The sequence below is a fragment of the Aulonocara stuartgranti genome, assembly GCF_965226115.1.
Source record: "Aulonocara stuartgranti genome assembly, chromosome: 14".
NCBI classification, from domain to species: Eukaryota; Metazoa; Chordata; class Actinopteri; order Cichliformes; family Cichlidae; genus Aulonocara; species Aulonocara stuartgranti.
In genome coordinates, this window is record NC_138950.1 from 9,961,290 (window position 1) to 9,983,264 (window position 21,975).

Below are 21,975 nucleotides of genomic sequence, written 5' to 3' on the forward strand. Positions count from 1 at the left end.
GTGTCTTGTTTTGTAAGAAAGTTTACTTGGACAAAAGATTAACTCTATTGCTTGGTATATTTTATATATATTTTAAATGAAATGAAATTATCTTTTTATTTACTTAAATTAAAAATAATATTTTATTTTTTAGAAATAATGTTAGTATGTGATGCATCCACAACACATTTATGCATTTTTACACAAATACCAGTTCAAATGTTAAATTGTGGCTCAGAACCACTTCAAGAGATAGACCAGTTTATTTACAATTGTCAAAAAGTCTTTAAGTGCTGTATGAAAGTGTGTTAGTAAATATGAACATGCTCAGAGTAGAAGAGTTCTATACCGATGCATTTATCTGCTGAATTTACGCATAATAGGCTGCATCTCCTCAGTAAAAAGGCCTGCATATGTTTTTTTTATCAATATGAATTTTGTGCTTAAAAAATGCTCCAAAAATTGTTCTTTTCTTCATAAAGTCTGTCTAAATTATAATATAATGTTGGAATTCACTAAATGGTTGTTTGTTTTTATTTCCTTTTTTCATTTGGTTGTTGTTGGGGTTCTTTTTTTATATAGGTGTTCAAGCATTTGAAGCATCAGAGGTAAATTGGGCTTCACTGGTACTGATAAAGCCCTGTGGCATTTTGTGCTGAAGTATGGAAATAGAATTAGTGGAATTTAAAATTGATGATTTCCAATCTATCCTCATCTATCATTGGTTTTGGAGGGTGGGGGTGACATCATACATCATGTAATCTGCAGTCTCTGGTGATATGTAAACACAGAGACTTGATATCCAGTGTGATTGGATAAAGGAGCTGCCAAGTTAAAACTTCCTGTTGTTGTGAGTCTTAAAATGAGAAAGCACTGTTGTGTAGTTAACCCAAACCTTTTGGGGTTTAGAAGGGTTATACCAGTTTCTTTTTTTTTACAACTGTTAAACACGGTTAACATTTTCAGCATATTTTTACTTCTTCAACTACATCTTGAAACGTTTTGTAATTTAATATTTCTTAAATATGTCTTTACAGAATGCTTCAATCAAACTAACACATTTTATTATAGGTGGTTTTGACACAGTCAAAAGGCCTGTAGCAGTTGGTGTGGTTATGCTGATAACCTATTTATTAGCTGTTTTTGCAAGTTCGGTCAATATCATCTTCATTGTTTCTGACAAGCAGTTACATAAACCAATGTATCTTCTGATTTGCAATCTTGCTGTTGTTGACCTACTTTATACCTCTAGTGCCACTCCAACAATGATCGGGGTTCTACTTGCTGGTGTTAATACCATATCATATGTGGAGTGTATAATTCAAATGTATGTTTACCAGGTGGGAGCAACAATGGAGATGTTGTCTTTAACAATTATGGCATTTGATCGGTTAATTGCTATAATCTATCCTCTTCAGTATCATAGTTATTTAACAATTACACGTACACTAGTATTTACAAACATTCTGTGGATTGTTGCCTGTAGTTTGGTGCTTTTTACACTTGTAACAGCTACACCGCTCCCTCACTGCAATTCAAGGCTTAGGTACACTTTCTGTGACTATGCTGCAGTTATGCGAACCACTTGTGTTAACCCAGAGAAATACTTCAACCAAACTGCCATTATATCATTTTTTGTGTCATTTTTCACATTCACTTTCATTTGTCTTTCATATTGTGGGATCTTATTTTTTGTGAAAAAAATATCAAATAATGACAAAAAGAAAATGGGAAGCACTCTTGTGAGTCACCTGATTTGTGTAATATGTTTATACTGTCCCCAGTTTATCCTTGTTATCTTGACCAGATTTGGTGTGGTGTTAACTCTTGAAGAACGCCAGGGTTCGTTAATTGGCACCATCCTCGGCCCATCTCTTGTAAATCCTTTTGTGTATTGTCTCAGGACAAAGGAAATTAAAAGTAAGATTATTAAGATATTCAGGAAGGTTATCACAGCTGGTTAGAGCCTTGTGAACTGTGAGGTGGTCAACAAGTACAAGTACCTCGGGCTGTGGATGGACAATAAACTGGACTGGTCATGCAACACAGAGCACCTGTATAAAAAAGCCCAAAGCCGACTGTACTTCCTCAGGAGGCTGAGGTCTTTTAACATCTGCAGGAAGCTCCTGAGGATGTTTTACCAGTCGGTGGTTGCTGGAGTACTTTTCTATGCTGTGGTGTGCTGGGGGAGCAGCACAGCAAAGAGGGACTCATCCAGGCTGGAGAAACTGATCAGGAGGGCTAGCTCTGTGGTCGGCATGAAGCTGGACACTCTGGTGACAGTGGCAGAGAAAAGGACATTAAAGAAACTGATGGACATTATGGACAATGCTGGGCATCCTCTGCACACGGCCATAAACAACCAGAAGAGTCTGTTCAGTGACAGGTTGCTTCTCCCCAAGACAAGAACTAACAGACTTAAAAACTCCTTTGTCCCACACGCCATCAGACTGTTTAACTCCTCTCTGGAGGGGAGAGGGAGGGGAAACAGGAGGACAAAGGAGGGGGGAACAACTAAGCTGTAGTGCCTCTGCACCTCACTGTACAATACCTTGTGCAATACTTTTTGTAAATAGTCAACAGTGCAATAGACTCAATACTTGAAATGTGCAATTCACTTGTATTTTTATTTTTTATTCCTATTTATTCTATTTATCCCCTTTGGATATTTTATTTATATTTGTCTCTGTATTTATATATATGTGTGTGTGTGTGTGTGTGTGTGTGTGTGTGTGTGTGTGTGTGTGTGTGTGTGTGTCTATATATATAACAGTTCTGTAACTGTAACTTTGGTCGTTGCTGTGCTTTTTTTGGAAGTCGAATTTCCCAGAGGAACCCACCCGAGGGATTAATAAAGTTCTATCTTATCTTATCTTATCTTATCTTACTTGTAAAATAATGGGCACAAATACCTTACAAAACTGAATTGCATTGAAATATTAAAATATTCATATATGGACTTTCTAAATCTTGTTTGGTGATTTGTGAAATTTTGAACCCTATTTAGGTGAGAAGTCACATTTAATGCAAAAATGTTGAAGATAATTTTCTTACACAGTTAAATTCTGAAACACAAAATGTTCCAATTCACTCTGGGACTTTCTGAGTTTTTATTAAAATTCAGAGACCACAAGTTTACAATTTAATTACTGAACTAACATCTTCTCTCATTGATTCTTTGACAGTTTCTTTAGTGATTATTTATAGTTTTTGTGAGCAATACTGTGTAACAATAACAATTAAGTAATTGCTTTATTTTGAAACAAAATAACAAAATTAATGTTTTAATGTTGTCTGAGCAGACTTTTATGACCCTAAGAATATTTATTTCCTTTGTGAAAACAGTTAAGCTTGTCATTAAAAAATTAAGTAACTGCTAAGAAGTCAAAGGTCACGTCAAGAGAGTAAGAGGATCTTTTTGTTGAATCAACTACTAAAATAGCAAACTTCAGATGGGAAAGGAACGGACCGTGAAAAGAAAGATGTCTAAATCTAAAAATTAGATTTTTTTCTATAAACTAAAAACATTTTCATCTTATATATGAGAAGTTTTTTGGGCTACAACCCACATACTGAAGTGTGCTGCTAACTCACAAATGGATATATTATATGAAATATTAGTGCTGACTGTATTTGCCAGTTAACACTTTGAAACATTCTCATTAAGCTGCAACCTGAATGTGTCCTACGCTGTGACAAGAAATGTTTTGCAGGGCAAATACTTTCCATGACATTATCATTATAATTATTACTAACACAAGAAGAGTGATAAATGCATCTCCCCTGACCTGATATTTCTTTTTCAAAGATATTTTACAATTTGAAGCATATTTTTTGGTTTTTTTATGCATGTCATACTATAGGACATTCAATAAAAAAAGATGATGATGATAATAGAAAAACTTAAGAAATCTTTTTTTTATTATTCACCTCCAGCCATATGCAGTTAGTATTTTTTTTTTGGGAGTCCAGGCCATCTGGTGCAGAGCTCCATCACTCTCCTTATTGCTCAAATAGTCCTTATACAGCCTGGAGGTGTGTTTGGGGTCACTGTCCTGTTGAAAAATAAATGATGGTCCAACTAAATGCAAACCAGATAGGAAGGCATGTGACCAATGTTCCCTCTAATTTCTCATATGTCTGAGCGAACACACAAACTCCCTGAGCGGTCCCTTGGACCACTGTGAGCAACAGCAGACGTGTGCACTGTGGTCACGCCAGCATCGAATCCATCCAAGTTATATGGTTTATTAAAATAATCAAATTACAGCATTTACATTTATGTTAGACTACTTATAATTTATTTTATGTATTTTATGACTACTGTTCCTTTTATTAATTTTGTTTTTTGTAAGGTGACCTTGGGTTTCTGAAAGGCGCCCTCAAATAAAATGCATTATTATTATTATTATTATTATTATTATTATTATTATTATTATTATTATTATTATTAATTAACTGCTTTAGCCCACTTACAATGAAAATTTAAAAAAAAAATCTTGTTCATGACCTGTGTAGTATGTTAACACTATTGGAAGTAAAAATAACTTGAACTCCAATTTTGAAAACAAAACTTTCTTTCTTTCTTTTTTTAAATTTTTTTTACATAAAGCTCATAAAGATTGGGCAATTAATTATATAGTTACTTCTTCAAAAAAGTAACTGAGTTGTGCAAACAACAATGTTTTTTTGCAGCTGTTTACCTAAAAAATGCAGCCAAGGCATTTTTTTTAAAAATAAACATTTCAAACTATTTGCAGAACAATCAGGTGTTCTGAATCAGATTTGATGCCACACAAATTATTTGTGCCACTCCAAAAAAAAATTTCTGTCCACTATGAGATAAAGGAGAACAACAGCCTGATACCTACAGGCCTGACAACAGGAGATGTATCACTCCTGTAACACCTGTAACATTCAGCAGTCGCCTCATTGTTCTGATACACACAACAAAACTATTGACTACAATACACACTAACTACACAAGATTTGCGCTAAACGTCGCAAATCTCTCATATCTCAAAACACTACCGTCACTCCTAAAATTTCCCCCTTCCTAAACAACCAAATGCCATGTTGCATATCAGTTTTTGATTGGTCGACATGGTACATTTTTCAACCAATAGGAACGGGCAGGGTTTTTTTGGTTTTGGTTTTGGTTTTGCTCACAGGCGGAGAGTGCTTTCAAGCGTTTTCTTTATAAAATGGCCTTTTTACCATTTCTTCCCGCAGTAAATATAAACAATGATAGTATTCAGGAAGAAAACCAAACATTGCATATATTTTTATCATAACTCTGGTTTTACGTGGCCTATCAACCCAATTTAAAAACTGGTATAAAGTCCACACTTTTTCCATCAATTGTTCTGTCTGTCCTGCTCACATCTCCAATGTTGTCATTAACGTGGCTTCACTCCACATCAGCCACGCCGCTTTGCTAGCTAAAACACCGATGTCGGCACATAAGGACGCTGTCATAGCCTGTCAACCACGTTGGTTAGCTGTGAATGTGAATTGCATCATTGGATGGACTATGGGATAAGGTGGCATCGTTCTAATCCCATACAGGGGCAGCCAGACACTTACTAACACTGCAAAACAGAATTTTTAAAGTTTTAATTTTAATTTCAATTCAGGTTAGATTTTTTTTTTTTATTGTGCGCAACGCAGATTTTCTGTGCGCAGAGACCTTGCCAGCAGTGCGCAATTGCTCACGTGCGCAGCTTAGAGGGAACATTGCATGTGACTACAGGATGCAGTGGTGTCCCTGCTTGTTCGGTGTGCATATTTCTCCTATATTGGCTTCCTTTCACGGACTCCCTATTAAATCCAGAATTTAACTTCTATTCTAATCCTCTTCTAATCCTATTCCTCACATACAAGGTATTAAATAATCAGTCCCCATCTTATCTTGATGACCTTATATAGTACCATATCACCCCATTAGAGCACTTCACTCTGGCACTGCAGGCTTACTTGTTGTTCTAGAGTATTTAAAAGTAGAATGGGAGGTAGAGCCTTCAGTTTCCAGGCCCCTCTTCTATGGAACCAGCTTCCAGTTTGTTTTTGGGAAACAGACATTATCTCTACTGTTAAAATGATGTTTTTCCTTCCCACTGTCACCAAAGTGCTTGCTCATAGATTTACCCCGTGGGCTGTATCAGCGTGTGAAGGGCCTGGGAGATGACCGCTTGTCCTTGCAGCATGGAGTTCAAGCAGGAGCTCCCCCAATTCTCTCAAATGCTAGTTGTCTCTCTTTGCCAATTTAGGAAAGTCCTTTATTTTCTCTAAAAGACCATGTTCAATGACTCCTGGTACACCAAAATACTCCTCGGGTTTCTGCTACACCATCTGAAGCCCTGGAGTATTATTGTTTACGTATGCAGCCCTGAATCTCTTGGCCTGTGCAGCTGATTGTGGCCCTAGCCATTTGGAAAGCAAGTCTAGCTCTTCTTGAGGCATTACTTCAAAATCTTGAATTGCACTTAGAAAGGAAGCCTTCCAAGCCCAGTAGTTTTCTGGTCAATCATCAAATGCCAGAGCTGATCATCTCCTTTCATTTCAGATATTTTGTTAGATCAGAAGTGTCAGGATGACTACCCCTTACTGGTGTGGGTGTCCATACCTTGGACTGAGGATGGTGAAATGGATCAATATTTGCTGGCTGTCCTCCATAGCTCCAGTTGCAAAACTCTCTCTTTGAGCTCAAAGCATAGGAAACTGGCAAAGGTATGAACTCTTGGTTGTTGTTTATACTGGCCTGACAGATACTTGGTTCTTTGCAAGCTTTTGGTGTTGCATTGATGGTCGTGGCTGACTGTGGCACCAGAGACGATGGGAGAACTGGACAATTAACTCGTGGAGTCTGCAGATCGTCTCTGAATTCTAATTGTTGCCGCATACTCTTGCACTCGTTCTATGGGGCTGTATTGCTGCATGTTGTCTTGCTGGGGCTGTTGTGGATGCTCACTTTCTTGCTTAGATGCTTCCCAAGCTTGAGCGTCAGCAAGTGCTGCTGCAGCTGCTTTCTGTGATTTGAGTATATGTAGCTCTGCATCCATATCTGCTTTCTTTTTAAGCTGTTTTGCCTGTTGTTTTAGGATGTTAGCTTCCTGCTTGGTAAATTAGACCTGGGTACGGGCAGCTTCTGCTTTTACGAGAATTATGCTTTTTTTTTTTTGTTTGCTATTCTGTCCTCCGTGTACATTGATGTCCAGTTTGGCAGCTAGATACACCGTTCTTTGAAAGGACAGCCAAACACTTCCAGCTGTCACTGCAGGGTTTCCCTATGTCACAATACGGCTGTGTGCAGGCAAGAGTAGGACTCAAATGCAAACTCGCAGAGACAAAAAGTAAATTAAAAAAACACAGCTTTATTGCTGGAGTGGAAGGGAAACAAAGAATGAAACTAAACTGAGAAAACCAATACTAAATCATACATGGAAACACAGGGAGACTAACACAGCTATGATGGAGGACGCAACACTGACAAAGAGAAACAAAGGGCTTAAATACACAGAGGGATAACGAGGGGGAAGGCACAGTAGACACAACATGAACATAACAACGCCACAGGGGAAGAGTAAAACAAAATGCAGGAACACAGGACCTCTTTCAAAATAAAATGGGAAATATAATGAAACGCAAACATGACAACATAAGAAACACAGACATGAAACACAAGAGGACAAGGGAGACTTAACAGGGGTTGGATACACAAGGGGAATTTAATAAACAAATGAACTTAGACAACCTAATGAACAAAATAAACTCAAACTTAAAACGCTGGGTCAAGTTCAACATTGCAAGTGACCAATCACATTGTTGTGACGTTATTCCTTTGCGCGCCAAGCCATTCGTGCATTTATGAAATTCCAATGTTGCAAGGACAATATCAATTCTGCTTACTGTTTATTAAAGGGTTACGGTTAGGGTTAGGGTCAGGGTCCGTTGATCGGCGGACAGAGGCGGTTTCACGCAGCTTAAGTACAGTTTTGTGTTTTACGCCGGTTTTTCCCGAAGTCGCAAAAGTATGACGTCACAACACTCTGATTGGTCACTTGCAATGTTGATCCTGGAACAACATTTAGTATGATGATCTGGGAACAACACCAACACGAGGATATCAGATCAACCTTAGATAAAAGCCTCAGTTTGAAGAAAGACCGCTGTAGACTGAGCTAATTTGTTTTTTAAAGGTGAAATTGCTGTCAAATATAACCCCCAAATTTTTGGCATGTGATTTGACAAAAGGCTCAAGACTGTGCAGGTTAAAATTAGAAGTGTTGGGATTGCCGCTTGGTCCTAAAATTATCACTTTGGTTTTGTTCTCATTGAAGTTAAGGAAATTAGAGGCCATCCAGGATTTAACTTCACCGAGACACTCAAGTAAGGGTTCTAGTGAGGCAGGACTGTTTCCCTTCAATTGAAGATAGATCTGAGTATCATCAGCATATGAATGAAAACAAATGTGATATTTTCTAAAAATTAGACCTAAAGGCAGCATATAAATGGAGAACAATATTGGCCCCAGTATAGATCCCTGGGGAACACCACAAGTAAGGGGAGCTGAGGAAGAGATAAAATCGCCAAAGCTCACAGAGAAGGTCCTGTCAGACAGGTATGACCTGAACCACTCTAATGGGGTGCCCTTTACGCCACAATGCTCCAACCGTGAGATTAAAATGCTGTGGTCAACAGTATCGAAGGCAGCGGTCAGATCTAAAAGCAGAAGCACAGCTGAGTCACCTGAGTCAGTGGCTAATAAAAGATCATTAAGAACTTGTGCAGTTTCTGTGCTATGAAGAGTTTTAAAACCAGACTGAAACCTCTCAAGAATATTGTGTCCATTTAGAAAAGATTGCAGCTGAACAAACACAATCTTTTCCAAAATTTTCGACAGGAAGGGTAGCTTTGAAATAGGCCTGAAGTTAGTGAGGACAGAGGAGTCAAGATTAGGTTTTTTAAGTTGTACACAACAGCATGTTTAAGACATGCTGGCACAACACCTGAGCTAAGGCTGCTATTAAAAATAGCTAAAATGTCAGAACTGACAACCTTAAAAATCTTTTTTAGAAGATGTGTTGGAATAATGTCATTTGGACACGATGATGTCTTTGTGCCACTACATACTTCCTCCACCTGATCAAGACACACAGGCTCAAACTGATCAAAAACAGCAGAGCAGGTGAATATTTTAGACACGTCATGTGAAGGCAGGGTGATCATAGATCGAAGCTGTTTTATCTTATTGATAAAAAACTGCAAGAACCTTTCACAGGTGTCTGAGGAACTATTAATACAAGAAGCTGGGGAAATATTCAGGGCAGAGTCAATAATTGAAAAAAGAACCCGAGAATTATTGGAGCTATTCTCAATAACATTAGAAAGAAACCTTGACTTTTCTGCTTTAACAATGTCCTGATACCTGTACAGACCGTCTCTCAACATGAGAAAGGACACCTGCAGCCCATCTTTTTTCCACTTACGTTCAGCCTTCCTGCACTCTCGTCTGGCTGAACGAGTGGCCTTATTTATCCATGGGTCTGGTCGTGGTTTCGAGTTTATAGTTTTAAAAGGAGTGACCTCATCAAGGACAGTTTTGCATTTATCATAGAAATTAACTGTCATTTCCTCGGTACCAAAGCCAAGGGGAGATCTTAAAACTTTTTTAAAAGCAATAGAAAATTGTTCTGTTGTAGATGGGTTAAAAACACGACAACGACGTGTTGAAATAAGAGGTGTAAAATGGCGGAGAGATAAAAGTATGTCAAACACAATAGGGCAGTGATCAGAAAAAACAGCATCACATATTTCCATGTTTAGGACCGGTAACCCTAGAGACAGCACAAGATCCAATGTATGACCCTGTTTCTGGGATGGCCCAGACACAAGTTGAGCAAGACTGAAGGAGTCTATCAAGCTTAAAAAGTCTCTGGCCAGCGAATTGGAGGGACAACACACATGAATATTAAAATCTCCAACGATTAAGATTCGATCGTAGCTTGGCACAGTTCCAGCTAAGAAGTTTGAAAAGTCTTGGGTAAAATCCTTGTGGTATTTTGGAGGTCTGTATACAGCTGCAACGAGTGTCGGGCGGGGATGCCCCAATTCAAATGCCAGAAGTTCAAAACTAGAATATGAGTCAGTTAAGAGTTGTTTGCAAGAGAGCTTCTTCCTAAAAACAGCTGCCACTCCACCACCACACCCAGTCATCCTCGGTACATTAAGATACTCACAGTCATGCGGTAAAAGTTCAGTAAAACAACTGGACTCACCGACTCTCTGCCAAGTTTCCTTAAGAATAAAAGTTTTATTTGCTAGCGATCGTGCATTAACAAGACTTAATCTCAGTGGTACAGGTGGCTCAGCGGCCGATGTGGGTGCCCGACCTATCGGCCGTAGATTCTGAGGGTTTACTCCACCTGAGCGAAGACGGGGGGGATGCTGGCGCGGGGTTATTGTCGTAAGCCCGACAACAGGTGTCAGGCAGGTGTAAGCCGTGTCCAGAGAGTGCCAGTAGTTGACGCGGTCAAATCCAGTCGGGATAGGGTGAGGTATTTTTCGAAATCATGTCCAGGTAGCCTTCATTCTCACCAATAAGCCACTGCATTTCCCACGGCGTCTACGGCGCCCTCTCAGTTGAGGTAGCGCCGGAACGCAACGGAGACAAGCTGGAACTCCTGACAGGAGTGGTGGGGAGAAGGTTCCCTGATATCCACGATTGCAATAAAGAGTTTTAAACTGAGAGGATCTTATAGCCAGCAGCATTTGACGATCATATACAAGCAGAGAGTTAGCATGTTTTAAAACAAGGCAAGGCAAGGCAAGGCAAGTTTATTTGTATAGCACAATTCAACAACAAGGTGATTCAAAGTGCTTTACAGAGACATTAGAAACAAGAACAAATAAAAAGCATGATTTAAAATTGATTAAAACAAGCAAATAAACTAACTAACTAATTAACAAACAAACAAACAAACAACAGTATATAAAATCAAAACAGATAAAATCAGAACAGTAGATAAAATCAGTAGTTAAATGTAAGTTTTGAAATTTAAGCTTAAAGTGTGGATTTGGTGCTTTATTCAAATGCAGCTGAGAACAGGTGAGTCTTCAACCTGGATTTAAATAAACTGAGTGTTTCAGCTGATCTGAGGCTTTCTGGGAGTTTGTTCCAGATATAAGGAGCATAAAAGCTGAATGCAGCTTCTCCGTGTCTGGTTCTGACTCTGGGAACTGATAAAAGACCGGATCCAGATGACCTGAGGGATCTGGATGGTTCATACTGGGTCAGGAGGTCATTGATGTATTTTGGTCCTAAACCATTCAGAGCTTTATAGGCCAGCATCAGAACTTTAAAGTCTATCCTCTGACGGACAGGCAGCCAGTGTAAGGACCTCAGAGCTGGACTGATGTGGTCCACTTTTTTGGTCTTAGTGAGGACTCGAGCAGCAGAGTTCTGAATGAGCTGTAGTTGTCTGACTGATATTTTAGGTAGACCTGTAAAGATGCTGTTACAGTAATCAAGCCTACTAAAGATGAATGCATGGACTAGTTTTTCCAGGTCCTGTTGAGACATCAGATCTTTTATCCTTGATATATTCTTGAGGTGATAGTAAGCTGACTTTGTTATTGTCTTAATGTGTTTTTCTAAGTTTAGGTCTGCATCCATCACTACACCCAAATTTCTCGCCTGGTTTGTGGTTTTTAGATGTATAGATTGAAGTTCTCTGGTGACCTGTAATCGTTTTTCTTTGGCGCCAAAGACTATTACCTCAGTTTTGTTTTTGTTTAGCTGGAGAAAATTGTGGCACAACCAGTCATTGATTTCCTCAATGCATTTACCAAGAGCCTGTACAGGGCCTCGGTCTCCTGGTGACATTGTGATATATATTTGTGTGTCATCTGCATAGCTGTGATAGTTTATTTTGTTGTTGTTTATAATCTGTGCCAGTGGGAGCATGTAGATGTTAAACAGAAGGGGTCCCAAGATGGAACCTTGGGGAACTCCACATGTGATACTTGTCTGCTCGGATGTGAAGTTACCTATTGATACAAAGTATTTCCTGTTTTCTACGTATGTTTTGAACCAGTTTAGTACAGTTCCTGAAAGACCTGTCCAGTTCTCCAGTCGTTTGAGTAATATGTTGTGGTCAACTGTATCAAATGCTGCACTGAGATCCAGTAAAACTAAGACTGACATTTTTCCACTGTCTGTATTCAGACATATGTCATTGAACACTTTGGTCAGAGCGGTTTCAGTGCTGTGATTCTGTCTAAAACCTGACTGGAAGGCATCGTAGCAATTATTCTGTTTTAAGAAGTAACTGAGCTGTTGAGAAACTGCTTTTTCATTACTTAAAAATGGGAGATTTGAGATCGGCCTGTAGTTGTTCATTTGTGTCTTGTCAAGATTGTCCTTTTTCAGTATAGGTTTGATTACAGCAGTTTTTAGTGATTCTGGAAACACACCTGATATTAAAGAAAAGTTGACGATCTGTAACAGGTCTGACTCTAGAGTCTTTGAGACCTTTTTGAAAAAACTTGTTGGCAGGACATCTAAACAGCAGGAGGAGTTCAGTTGACCTAAGATGTCCTCCAGGTCTTTGCTGTTAATAGGTTGAAACTGTTTCATGGTGTTTAAACTGTTTTTTGGTGGACACAGTACATATCCTGGATCTGCTGTTGATGTACCAATTGCTTGTCTAATTTTTTGGATTTTTTCAGTGAAGAATTTGGCAAAGTCATTGCAGGCCATGGTCGAATGAAGTTCAGCTGCCACTGACACAGGGGGGTTTGTTAGCCTGTCAACTGTAGAAAATAAGACCCGAGCATTATGGCTGTTTTTAGTGATGATGTCAGAGAAGTAGGACCTCCTTGCATTCCTCAGTTGTAAATTATAATTGTGAAGTTTCTCTTTATAAATGTCATAATGAACCTGGAGGTTTGTTTTTCTCCATCTGCGCTCAGCTTTCCTACACTCTCTTTTTTCATTTTTCACCAGTGTGGAGTTTCTCCATGGAGACTTTTTCCTTCCAGAGATAACCTTCACCTTAATGGGAGCAATAGTGTCCATTACATTTAACATGTTAGCATTGAAGCTATTGACGAGCTCATTGACTGACCCTCTGGGCAGGTCAGGTGTTAATGGGAAGACCTGGTTAAAAATTGCACTACTGTGTTCAGTTATACACCGTTTTGTGATCACTGTTGTTGATATATTTGTGTGGGCTGAGATTTTACTTTCAAAGAAAACACAGTAATGATCAGACAGGCCCACATCAGACACAGTAACCTTTGAAATGCTCAGGCCTTTGGAGATCAGTAGGTCAGTAGTGAAAATAAAACACTAGTACAAACAGAATCAGACGGCAAGCCGTACACACTGGCGCCATCTTTTTTTTTTTTTTTTTTCCAGGTCTGATATATAATTTTTATTCGTTTATCAAGAATAGCATAAAACAACACAACCAAACAGAGAAGAAGAAGAAAAAAAAAAACACCCCAAAAAAACCCCACATCCACACAGACAAACAAAAAAACATATTTTCACTCAATTACCCACAGATATAGAAAGAGAAAAAGATAAACTCCAAGAATGAATTGTCCTTTACACTTGCTTCCTATTTAACTGAGAACATCTTAATCGCAACCACCCCCCCTCAACAGTTGGGACAAATCATTTGGCAAATAAGAAAGCAAAGGGGACCAAACATTGAGAAAGAGACCCTCATTTCCTCCTAAAATAGCAGCAGTTCTTTCGTGAGGAATAACTTTAAATAATTCTCTGTACCACAACGTACCACAGAGGGAGGTTTATCCTTAACCCAATTAATGGGAATACATTTCCTAGCTACCAGCAATAGTTTGTGACATAATTTGCGCTGCAAGTGATTCAATGTTAATTCTTTTGAGGGTAGGCCAAGAAGAAAGTACCCGGGGTCCCTTTGAATCAGGTTGTTAAAAATATTACTTAGTTCTTGAGATATGAAGCTCCAAAATCTTTTGATTAATTTACATTCCCAAAAGTAATGAAAAAAAGTGCCAGTTTCTTTTTGACATTTACTACAAAGATGGGAAATATGAGGTACAATCTTATGCAAGACATTAGGAGCTATATAAAGGCGATGTATGATTTTGTATTGGGTTTCTCACAAGCGGTTACAAGTAAAAGTGGAACTACTCATGTTAATGGCTCCTTTCCACTCCTCTTCGGTATATTGATTATTAAGATCTCTCTCCCATTTATAAATAGCGCTCAGTGTGTTGCTACTAAGAGTATATAGGAGAGAGTAAAAAGCTGAGATAAAATGAGTTCTGTCTTTTCGCTTAATAAGAAATGTCTCAATATCATCATATATAACTATTTCTGAAGACTGTGGAATTCTAGAATGAACGAAGTTACAAACCTGGAGAAAGCCAAAAAAGTGGTCTCTAGGAATATTAAAATTTGACTGCAATTGCTCAAAGTTCATCAGTGTGTTGTTTTGATACAAATCGCCAATTACCCTTAATCCCTTTTTGTGCCACTTATCGAACATGCTACAAGACATTCCTGGAACAAAATCTTTGTTTCTCAGTAAAGGAGTCAAGAATGAAGTGCAATCTTCTCTACCCAACCTTTTACGCATTTCCCCCCAGACCCTTATTGTATTATAAATGATTGGGTTATTCTTAATCCCCATTTTTAATATTGTTTTTTTTTGTCACAGACAGCTAAGCTCCAAAGGGAATAAGGTAAAGTGGACCAAGAGTCTAGGTGAGAGTGAGAATTTAGATAAGCATGTAGCCACTCTCATAAGATACGGCTATGACATGCCCAATTATAAAAAATTAAATTTGGTAAGCCTAAGCCTCCCCTATCTATAGGCAATTGTAGAGTTCCAATCCTTAATCTAGGTTTCTTGCCACGCCAGATAAATTTTGAAAAGGCTTTTTCTATATCACAAGAAACTTTCTGAGTGATCAATAAAGGTAGCATTTGTAGGGGATATAATAAACGCGGGAGAATACTCATTTTGATTAAATTCACACGCCCCATAAGAGAAAGCGGCAGTTTTTGCCATCTATCTAAATCTTTTTTAATTTTTATTATAACGGGTGATAAATTCAGTTTCCATAAATCTTTAAGAACTGGTGGAATGTTTAGCCCAAGGTATGAAAAGCCGCTGGGGGACCATTGAAAGGGATTAGAGATATCTGGCAAAGAGTTAATCTGATCACCCAGCGGCATAACTTCTGATTTCCCAAAATTAATTCTGTAACCAGAGAATGAGCTGAACTCATGTATGGTAGACATAATAGCTGGTATTGATTGTTCTGGTTTTGATAAGAACAGCAGAATATCGTCAGCGTACAATGATATCTTATGATTTGTTCCACCCACTGTTATACCATGCAAATGGTAAAACAGTGGAAATTTGTAGATAGTTTTAATCCATGCAATAAAACCCTCGCCTAAGCCAAATCTCTCTAATACATTAAATAGATATGTCCACTCGATTCTGTCAAATGCTTTTTCGGCATCTAAAGATATAACATAGGCTTTATGATTTGTCAGATTCGAGTATTGTATAATATTTAATAGTCGTCTAATATTTGTAGATGAGAAACGATTTTGGATAAAGCCTGTTTGATCAGGGTTTATGAGCAGTGGGAGAATGCCCTCAAGCCTCCTTACTAATAGCTTGGAGAGTAATTTAGCATCGACATTGATGAGACTGATCGGTCTGTATGATTCACACCTATCTGGAGATTTATTTTTCTTTAGAATTAACAAAATATTAGCCTGTCTGAGTGTTGGGGGCAATTGTTCATTCTTAAAAGAGTCTAAAAACATATCAGTCAATGGTCCTACAAGAAGGTGACTTAGTTTTTTATAAAACTCTGGGCAGAAACCATCAGGCCCTGGTGCTTTTCCTCCTTTAAGGGAGTTAATAGCAAGGCGCACTTCCTCCTCTGTCACAGGGTTATTTAACTCTTTTCTGTGACTTTCTGATAACGATACAACAGGCACCTTCTCTAGAAATTCCCGCATCTTCCCATCTGTATTACTACACTCTGATGAGTATAAGTGTATATAAAACTGCTTCATAATTCGATTAATATCCATTGTTTTATAATGCTTAACATGTTTATTATCAAACAGTGATTGTATAAAGTTTGTATCTGTCCTGCCTTGTCCTCTTTTAAAAAACAGTTAAAAACTCTTCTGTTCAAACAAGCCTTTTGTTGATCTACTTATTTTATTTTATTTTTTTTACATTATTTACATTTGATCTTTTACATTGTATATAATGTCTATTGATTTTATTGTTTATTTTAATATTTTAATATTTGTGTACAGCGCTTTGTGATTGCCTGTCTGCGAAAAGCGCTTAATAAATAAAGTTTACTTTACTTACTTACTTTTGCTATTTTTGCTAAGAGACGGCCAGGTTTATTCCCAGATTCATATAATTTATGCTTAGCAAAGAAAATTGCTGCCTTTGCTCTTTCAGTCAGTAATTGATTTAAAGCTAAGAGGGCTGCTTCTAACTTCTTAAGTATAGTTTTGGACCTGGAGATTTTAAACTGCACTTCTAGTTTTTGTATTATGTGCTCTAAATCGAGTTGTTCTTTCATTGACGCCTTTTTCTGCGCTATAGTGTATGAGATAATACTACCCCTAAGATAGGCTTTAGCAGTTTCCCACAATAAAGATGGGCTTACATCTTCCGTTTTATTAGTGGCCATAAAAACATTCCACTCTTTAGTGATATATTCAATAAATAAGGGGTTACTCAATAAATGAGGATTCATCCTCCATCGGCGGGAATTTGGCTCGAAATAAGGTGGGTGAATATTTATACTTACTACTGAATGATCAGATAATGGACAAGACCTTATTGAGCACTCTTCCATCCTATCCAACACCGTCCTGGATGACAGGAGCAAATCTATTCTTGAGAAGCTCTGTGGGGTGAGCTACTCGCCAGGAATCAAAAATTTCTAGATCAGAACAGAACTCTTTCAATCTAATGCTTCTTGGCGACAATTCACTCCCTGGTGGAGATTTATCAACCCTAGGATCAGGAACACAATTAAATCACCTCCCAACACCAAATATGGGGAAGCTATGGCTGAAACATGGGTTAAGAGATTGGGAAAAAAAGAGACATCTTCTGAATTTGGACCATAAACACATCCTATAGAAACAGATTCTCTAAATAAGAAACCAGATATAAGAATGTAGCGTCCTTCCTTATCTTTTATGACTTTTTCTATGGATAAGGATGGCTACTCCTCTGCTTTTTGTGTTATATGATGAGTAAAAAACTTGGCCAACCCAATTTCTTTTTAGTTTTGAGTGTTCCAAATCATTTAAATGAGTTTCTGAAAGTAAAGCAATTTGTGTTTTTTCCTTTTTCAAGAATGAAAGAAGTTTTTGTCTTTTAACAACATTATTCAGCCCTTTAACATTTAAAGAAATTATTTTAAGGTCAGTCATATCAGCTCAATCTCTTTTGTTATAGTTTCTTTCCCCCCTCTATTATAACATGATGTGTGGGAAACCATTTCTCGGAGTGCGCTACTGCAATTAAGCAAACAGATGTTTCCATAGGAAGAAATGTGGGTAATTTTAGATACATTATATAGACAAAAACATGAAAAAAATAAATTAAAAATAAATAAACAACAAAAACAATAACCACGCATATTAATGATAAAAAAAAGGAAAAAAACAACCCCTAAAATCCCCCTTCCCTCCCCCCACAAAAACGATCCTACGATCCATCAAAAAAGAAAACTTGGTCTCGTGAAACCGAGCAAAAGTCACTGACAGAGAGGCAAAAAGGAAAAGAAAAAGAAACAAAACTTCCTCTCCAAACTCCCGCATGCCACCGAGAGAACCAGCCAACCTCATTTATATTTCTGAGTTAAACATGTTTTACTTTATAAAGTTTGTAAGAAAAAACAAATAAGAAGGGACGGGACAGTTAAATAATTCCTTAATAAGTGTACAACTTCCAGTTCCAATATACCTTAACATGGACTGGGTATCCTTAAATTAAGAGTATGACTAATATTTAAGTGCCGTAATAGAACTAATCATATTCAATCAATTGCTGTCGGTGTTCAATTTAACTCAAATTGTTCAAAAAAGCAAGAGCATCTTCAGATTTACGGAAGGAGTAATTGTTCCCTCCGTGAGAAAAGTTAAGTGTAGCAGGATAGCGCATATAAAAGTGCATATTTTTCTGGATACGTTTTTGGCACATTCCGTTGAACGCACGTCGCATCTCTTTTACTCCTGTTGCCAAATCTTGTCGAATATGAATGATCTGTCCATCATAAGTCAGGGGGCCATTATCTTTAGCTGCAGTGAGGATCCTAATCTTGTCTACCGGATTATGCACCTTAATAATCATTGCACGAGGGTGATTAGGTCTTGATAATCCAATGGACCGATGGGCTCTGTCAATTTTGATTTTCCCCTGTTTAGTTTGAATACTCAACAAAGTCGGTATCCAGCCTTCGAGGAATTTCACCGGTTCACGACCTTCAGTGCCTTCCTTTAAGTTCAGAGTTACAATGTTGTCTCTTCGGCTCCGGCCCTCCAAGTCTAGACATTTTTCCATAAGAGTATTCACTTTAGTCTCCATATCAGCCAGTCTAGTTTCCATACCTGACAGCGAGTCTTCTGCAGTTGAAATGCGATTCTCCGTGTCAGAGATCCGTTGAGAATTTAATTCCAGTTGTGCTGATATACTTTTTGATAATGAGAGCTCGTTGAATTTATTCTCCATCATAGTAGATATTTTGTCCACGACTGTCTTTGATATTTCCGCAGCGAGCGCGTCGGTGTCCACAGGTGTACTTGGAGTGGTAGCTGTGCTCGTCGACATACCCTCTTTTGCTTCTAATTCTTCAGGAGATTTGTTGGATGCAGATTTTGCAGCTCTTGTAGGAGGCATTTTAACAGACTCTTGTTTAAAGTCTTTATCCCTCAAGGTTGTACAGAACGTATCGATAATAAAGCAGGATATGCTCAGTGGCGGCGGGAGCTCAGGAAGACCTCCACTCAGTCTGACACCATCACGTGACCACACTGGCGCCATCTTGAATTACTGCAAAAAAAAAAAAATTGTGGGCTGGTATCAGTTTAGTCAGAGTCCATTAACTTTTATAATTCTCACTATATAAACTTGAGTACACAAACCCACTTCCTCCCCATAGTAGGGTGGTGGAGCTACTGCACCCCAACAGTAGCCGCACAAGGGTGGTTCTGATGCCTTAGCTTTACATTGGGCTTTGTTATAGAACAACAAGCTATTTACGAGCTAAATACAGTTCTTAAGTAGTGAGATGATATTACATTTCAAGTTTTAGGGTTATCTGCTAAGGTATGCATTTCAGAGTTATATGAGAGAATAAAATCCTTCTGGTAGGGAGTGTGGTGAGGGGAGTCCTTCTGGTTTAAGACTTTGTTTTTCAGAGAATCCAGAGTCATACAAAGCGAGGATGTAACAATATTAAAAAGATCATAGACTTCTTTGCAGTTTTAGGTAGCTGCTCTTTAACAAATTGTGCAATAATGATTGTTTCATGAAGTTGCACATGATCGGTTACACAAGCAACTTTATGACACAATCACACATCAAATGCTTGAGAGTCCTGCACAGTATCTTTGCTATTCCTACAATTCTTCTGGATAGGAGTCTTGGATGTTGTTCCTGGGATCTGCTGGAGCCACTCACCTAGCTTGGAGGTCATTACACAATTGCTCTCTTTACCACTAGGACCACTGTTGCCTTCACCCTCCACATCTTCTCAAGCGCTTCTCTCAGGCTTTGGTACTTCTTGAGTATGACAACAATGAGGACCCGCACACACACGGCATTGCACCTTGCTATGCATTTTTATAGATACAGGCTTTTACACACTCAGCATGAGCAGCATTCCTGTCGTCACAGCACTCTTTCCACTCTCAAGAAATCCATAAAAAGGGAGACATGATTGGATGATGGAGGTCAGGTTGCATTTAACAGCCATTCACTTTTGACCTTTATGTTCTTGCTGCTTTCAAATTACCCAGCCTACCAATGGTACCGCTGAATTGGGACACAGGCACAGTGGCCCTCAGTACATTTTTTGATAGCCATGTCAATGTGGCACAAGTTATTTTCCTTCATAAAATTGTCTCTCCAACTTCTGCGTCTGTAACATTTCCAGCACATAGCAATGCTGTAAAAGTGTTTACTGGCAAAAAGATAAGGGAGGATTCTAATGCAGAAAGCATGTGGAGAAGCAGGTGTGAAGTGAAAGTTACTTAATGTACACAAGATGAAAGACTAACACGATGAATAATCGGGAACTTAAAGTGAGCGTGCCTTCCACACACGCTAAACAACTGTCTCAATTTCTAGCTCTTTTGAGGAAATTACAAAACCAAGGATTAACTCAGAAACTTAAACGATTATCTAAATATTCAGGCATAACCTAGCACATGAACCCTTGACTCAAAATGCAGAATTTCCTAAGCACAATAAACACTAACATCTCTCACCACGGTTAACGTTATGAACACTAATTGTCTGAGCAACACTAAGAGAATGATGCCCTGCGTGTTGCGAGCCAAAACACACTAAAACTAAACAGTCTGAAACAGGAGAAACAACCGAATTTATTGAATACTGCAAGGTGTCCATGAGGCTTGGGCCTGTCATGGACGGGGAAGAGAACACAACACTGGGCATTTTCCAGTGTAGGAACTCTGGGGATGAGAAATATAGGTGAGGGAGCATCACTGTGAAGAGTAGGGGAACAATACTGATTAACGGCTTGTCCAAAATAATAACTAAAGACTTAGTGATGTTCGATTCATGAACGAATCGTTCAATACTCGAGAATCACTTTACTGACTCGTGAATCATGATTCACAAGCCCAACTGACTCACTGACTCATCCCTGTTGCTGTTAGCAAACTAATTCCATTAGTAGAAATATATCTAGCTTATAATTAAAATTGTGGGGGGAAAAACAACAGCCAGTTTCGTAACAAAAGCATTTCTGCTCTGAACTGGAAGAAAAAACCCTGAGTAGAAGCTCACATCAAGAAAATAGCTCCTCGGTTCAGAGTAGCATCGCGCTGCTAACATGCTAACAACACATTTGAGCTACTCACCCCCTCCCTTCCTGTGCTGAATCATAGAGCGAACGAATCACTCACTCACTCACTAACTCCCTCCCTCCTCTGCTGAATCAAAGAGCGAACGAATCACTCACTCACTCACTCACTAACTCCCTCCCTCCTGTGCTGAATCAAAGAGCGAACGAATCACTCAGGACTCACTAACCCCCTCCCTCCTGTGCTGAATCAAAGAGCGAACGAATCACTCAGGACTCGCTCACCCCCTCCCTCCTGTGCTGAATCAAAGAGCGAGCGAACGAATCACTCACTCACTCACTCACTCACCCCCTCCCTCCTGTGCTGAATCATAGAGCGAGCGAACAAATCACTCACTCACCCCCTCCCTCCTGGCTCACAGCTTCTTCTTCTTCTTGGTTGGCAACCAATGTTAAGGCGCATTACCGCCCCCTGGCTCACAGCGCAGTGGACATTTAGATGAAAAAATATATATTTGACACACTTAAGGAAAATACTAATAAAATAAAAATAAACAAAATAAATGTTTATTAAGCAATTTTGATAGGAAATTGCTTAATTTTAGAAATGTTTTTGCTCTTTTTTTTCTCTATAAAATATATATATTTTTTGAATCATTCATCTTAGCAGTGGGATTTACATGAAAAGGGAAACAAATTAAGTTTGAGTGAAAATGTAAAATTTTTGCACTCTCTGGTCAACTGACTCAGTGAATCAAATGACTCAAAAAACCCGATTCACTTTGGCAAGTGACTCATTAACACTCGATTCAGTAAAAAGAATCAAATTTACCATCACTATAAAGACTCAAGTCGAGTCGAGTCGAGTCAAGTCGAGTCGAGTCA

General features: G+C 38.5%; 2 protein-coding genes across 3 annotated transcripts; one reads left to right on the forward strand and one right to left on the reverse strand.

Moving 5' to 3' along the window:
• Positions 1 to 1,004: 1,004 nt before the first annotated feature.
• On the forward strand, positions 1,005 to 1,943 carry LOC309721111 (olfactory receptor 6M1-like; the record flags this gene model as incomplete). Its single annotated transcript, XM_082558462.1, has 1 exon — positions 1,005 to 1,943. One exon carries the CDS (start codon positions 1,005 to 1,007, stop codon positions 1,941 to 1,943), a length of 939 nt encoding a protein of 312 aa, XP_082414588.1.
• An 11,470-nt stretch (positions 1,944 to 13,413) lies between these two features.
• Positions 13,414 to 21,882, reverse strand: LOC309687796 (uncharacterized protein). 2 transcript variants are annotated; one of them, XM_082502997.1, is made up of 2 exons: positions 21,149 to 21,882; positions 13,414 to 19,091 (listed from the first exon to the last, which is right to left on the reverse strand). In XM_082502997.1, exon 2 carries the CDS (start codon positions 19,080 to 19,082, stop codon positions 18,105 to 18,107), a length of 978 nt encoding a protein of 325 aa, XP_082359123.1. In that variant the 5' UTR covers positions 19,083 to 19,091; positions 21,149 to 21,882; the 3' UTR covers positions 13,414 to 18,104. The 2 variants fall into 2 exon arrangements, with proteins under 2 accessions (XP_082359123.1, XP_082359124.1); XM_082502998.1 differs by lacking the exon at positions 21,149 to 21,882 and adding an exon at positions 19,722 to 20,345.
• Positions 21,883 to 21,975: the final 93 nt, after the last annotated feature.

Bases quoted from the DNA above. Each gene is read 5' to 3' on its own strand.
- LOC309687796 (XM_082502997.1), bottom strand. From the start codon at position 19,082: ATGGCGCCAGTGTGGTCACGTGATGGTGTCAGACTGAGTGGAGGTCTT.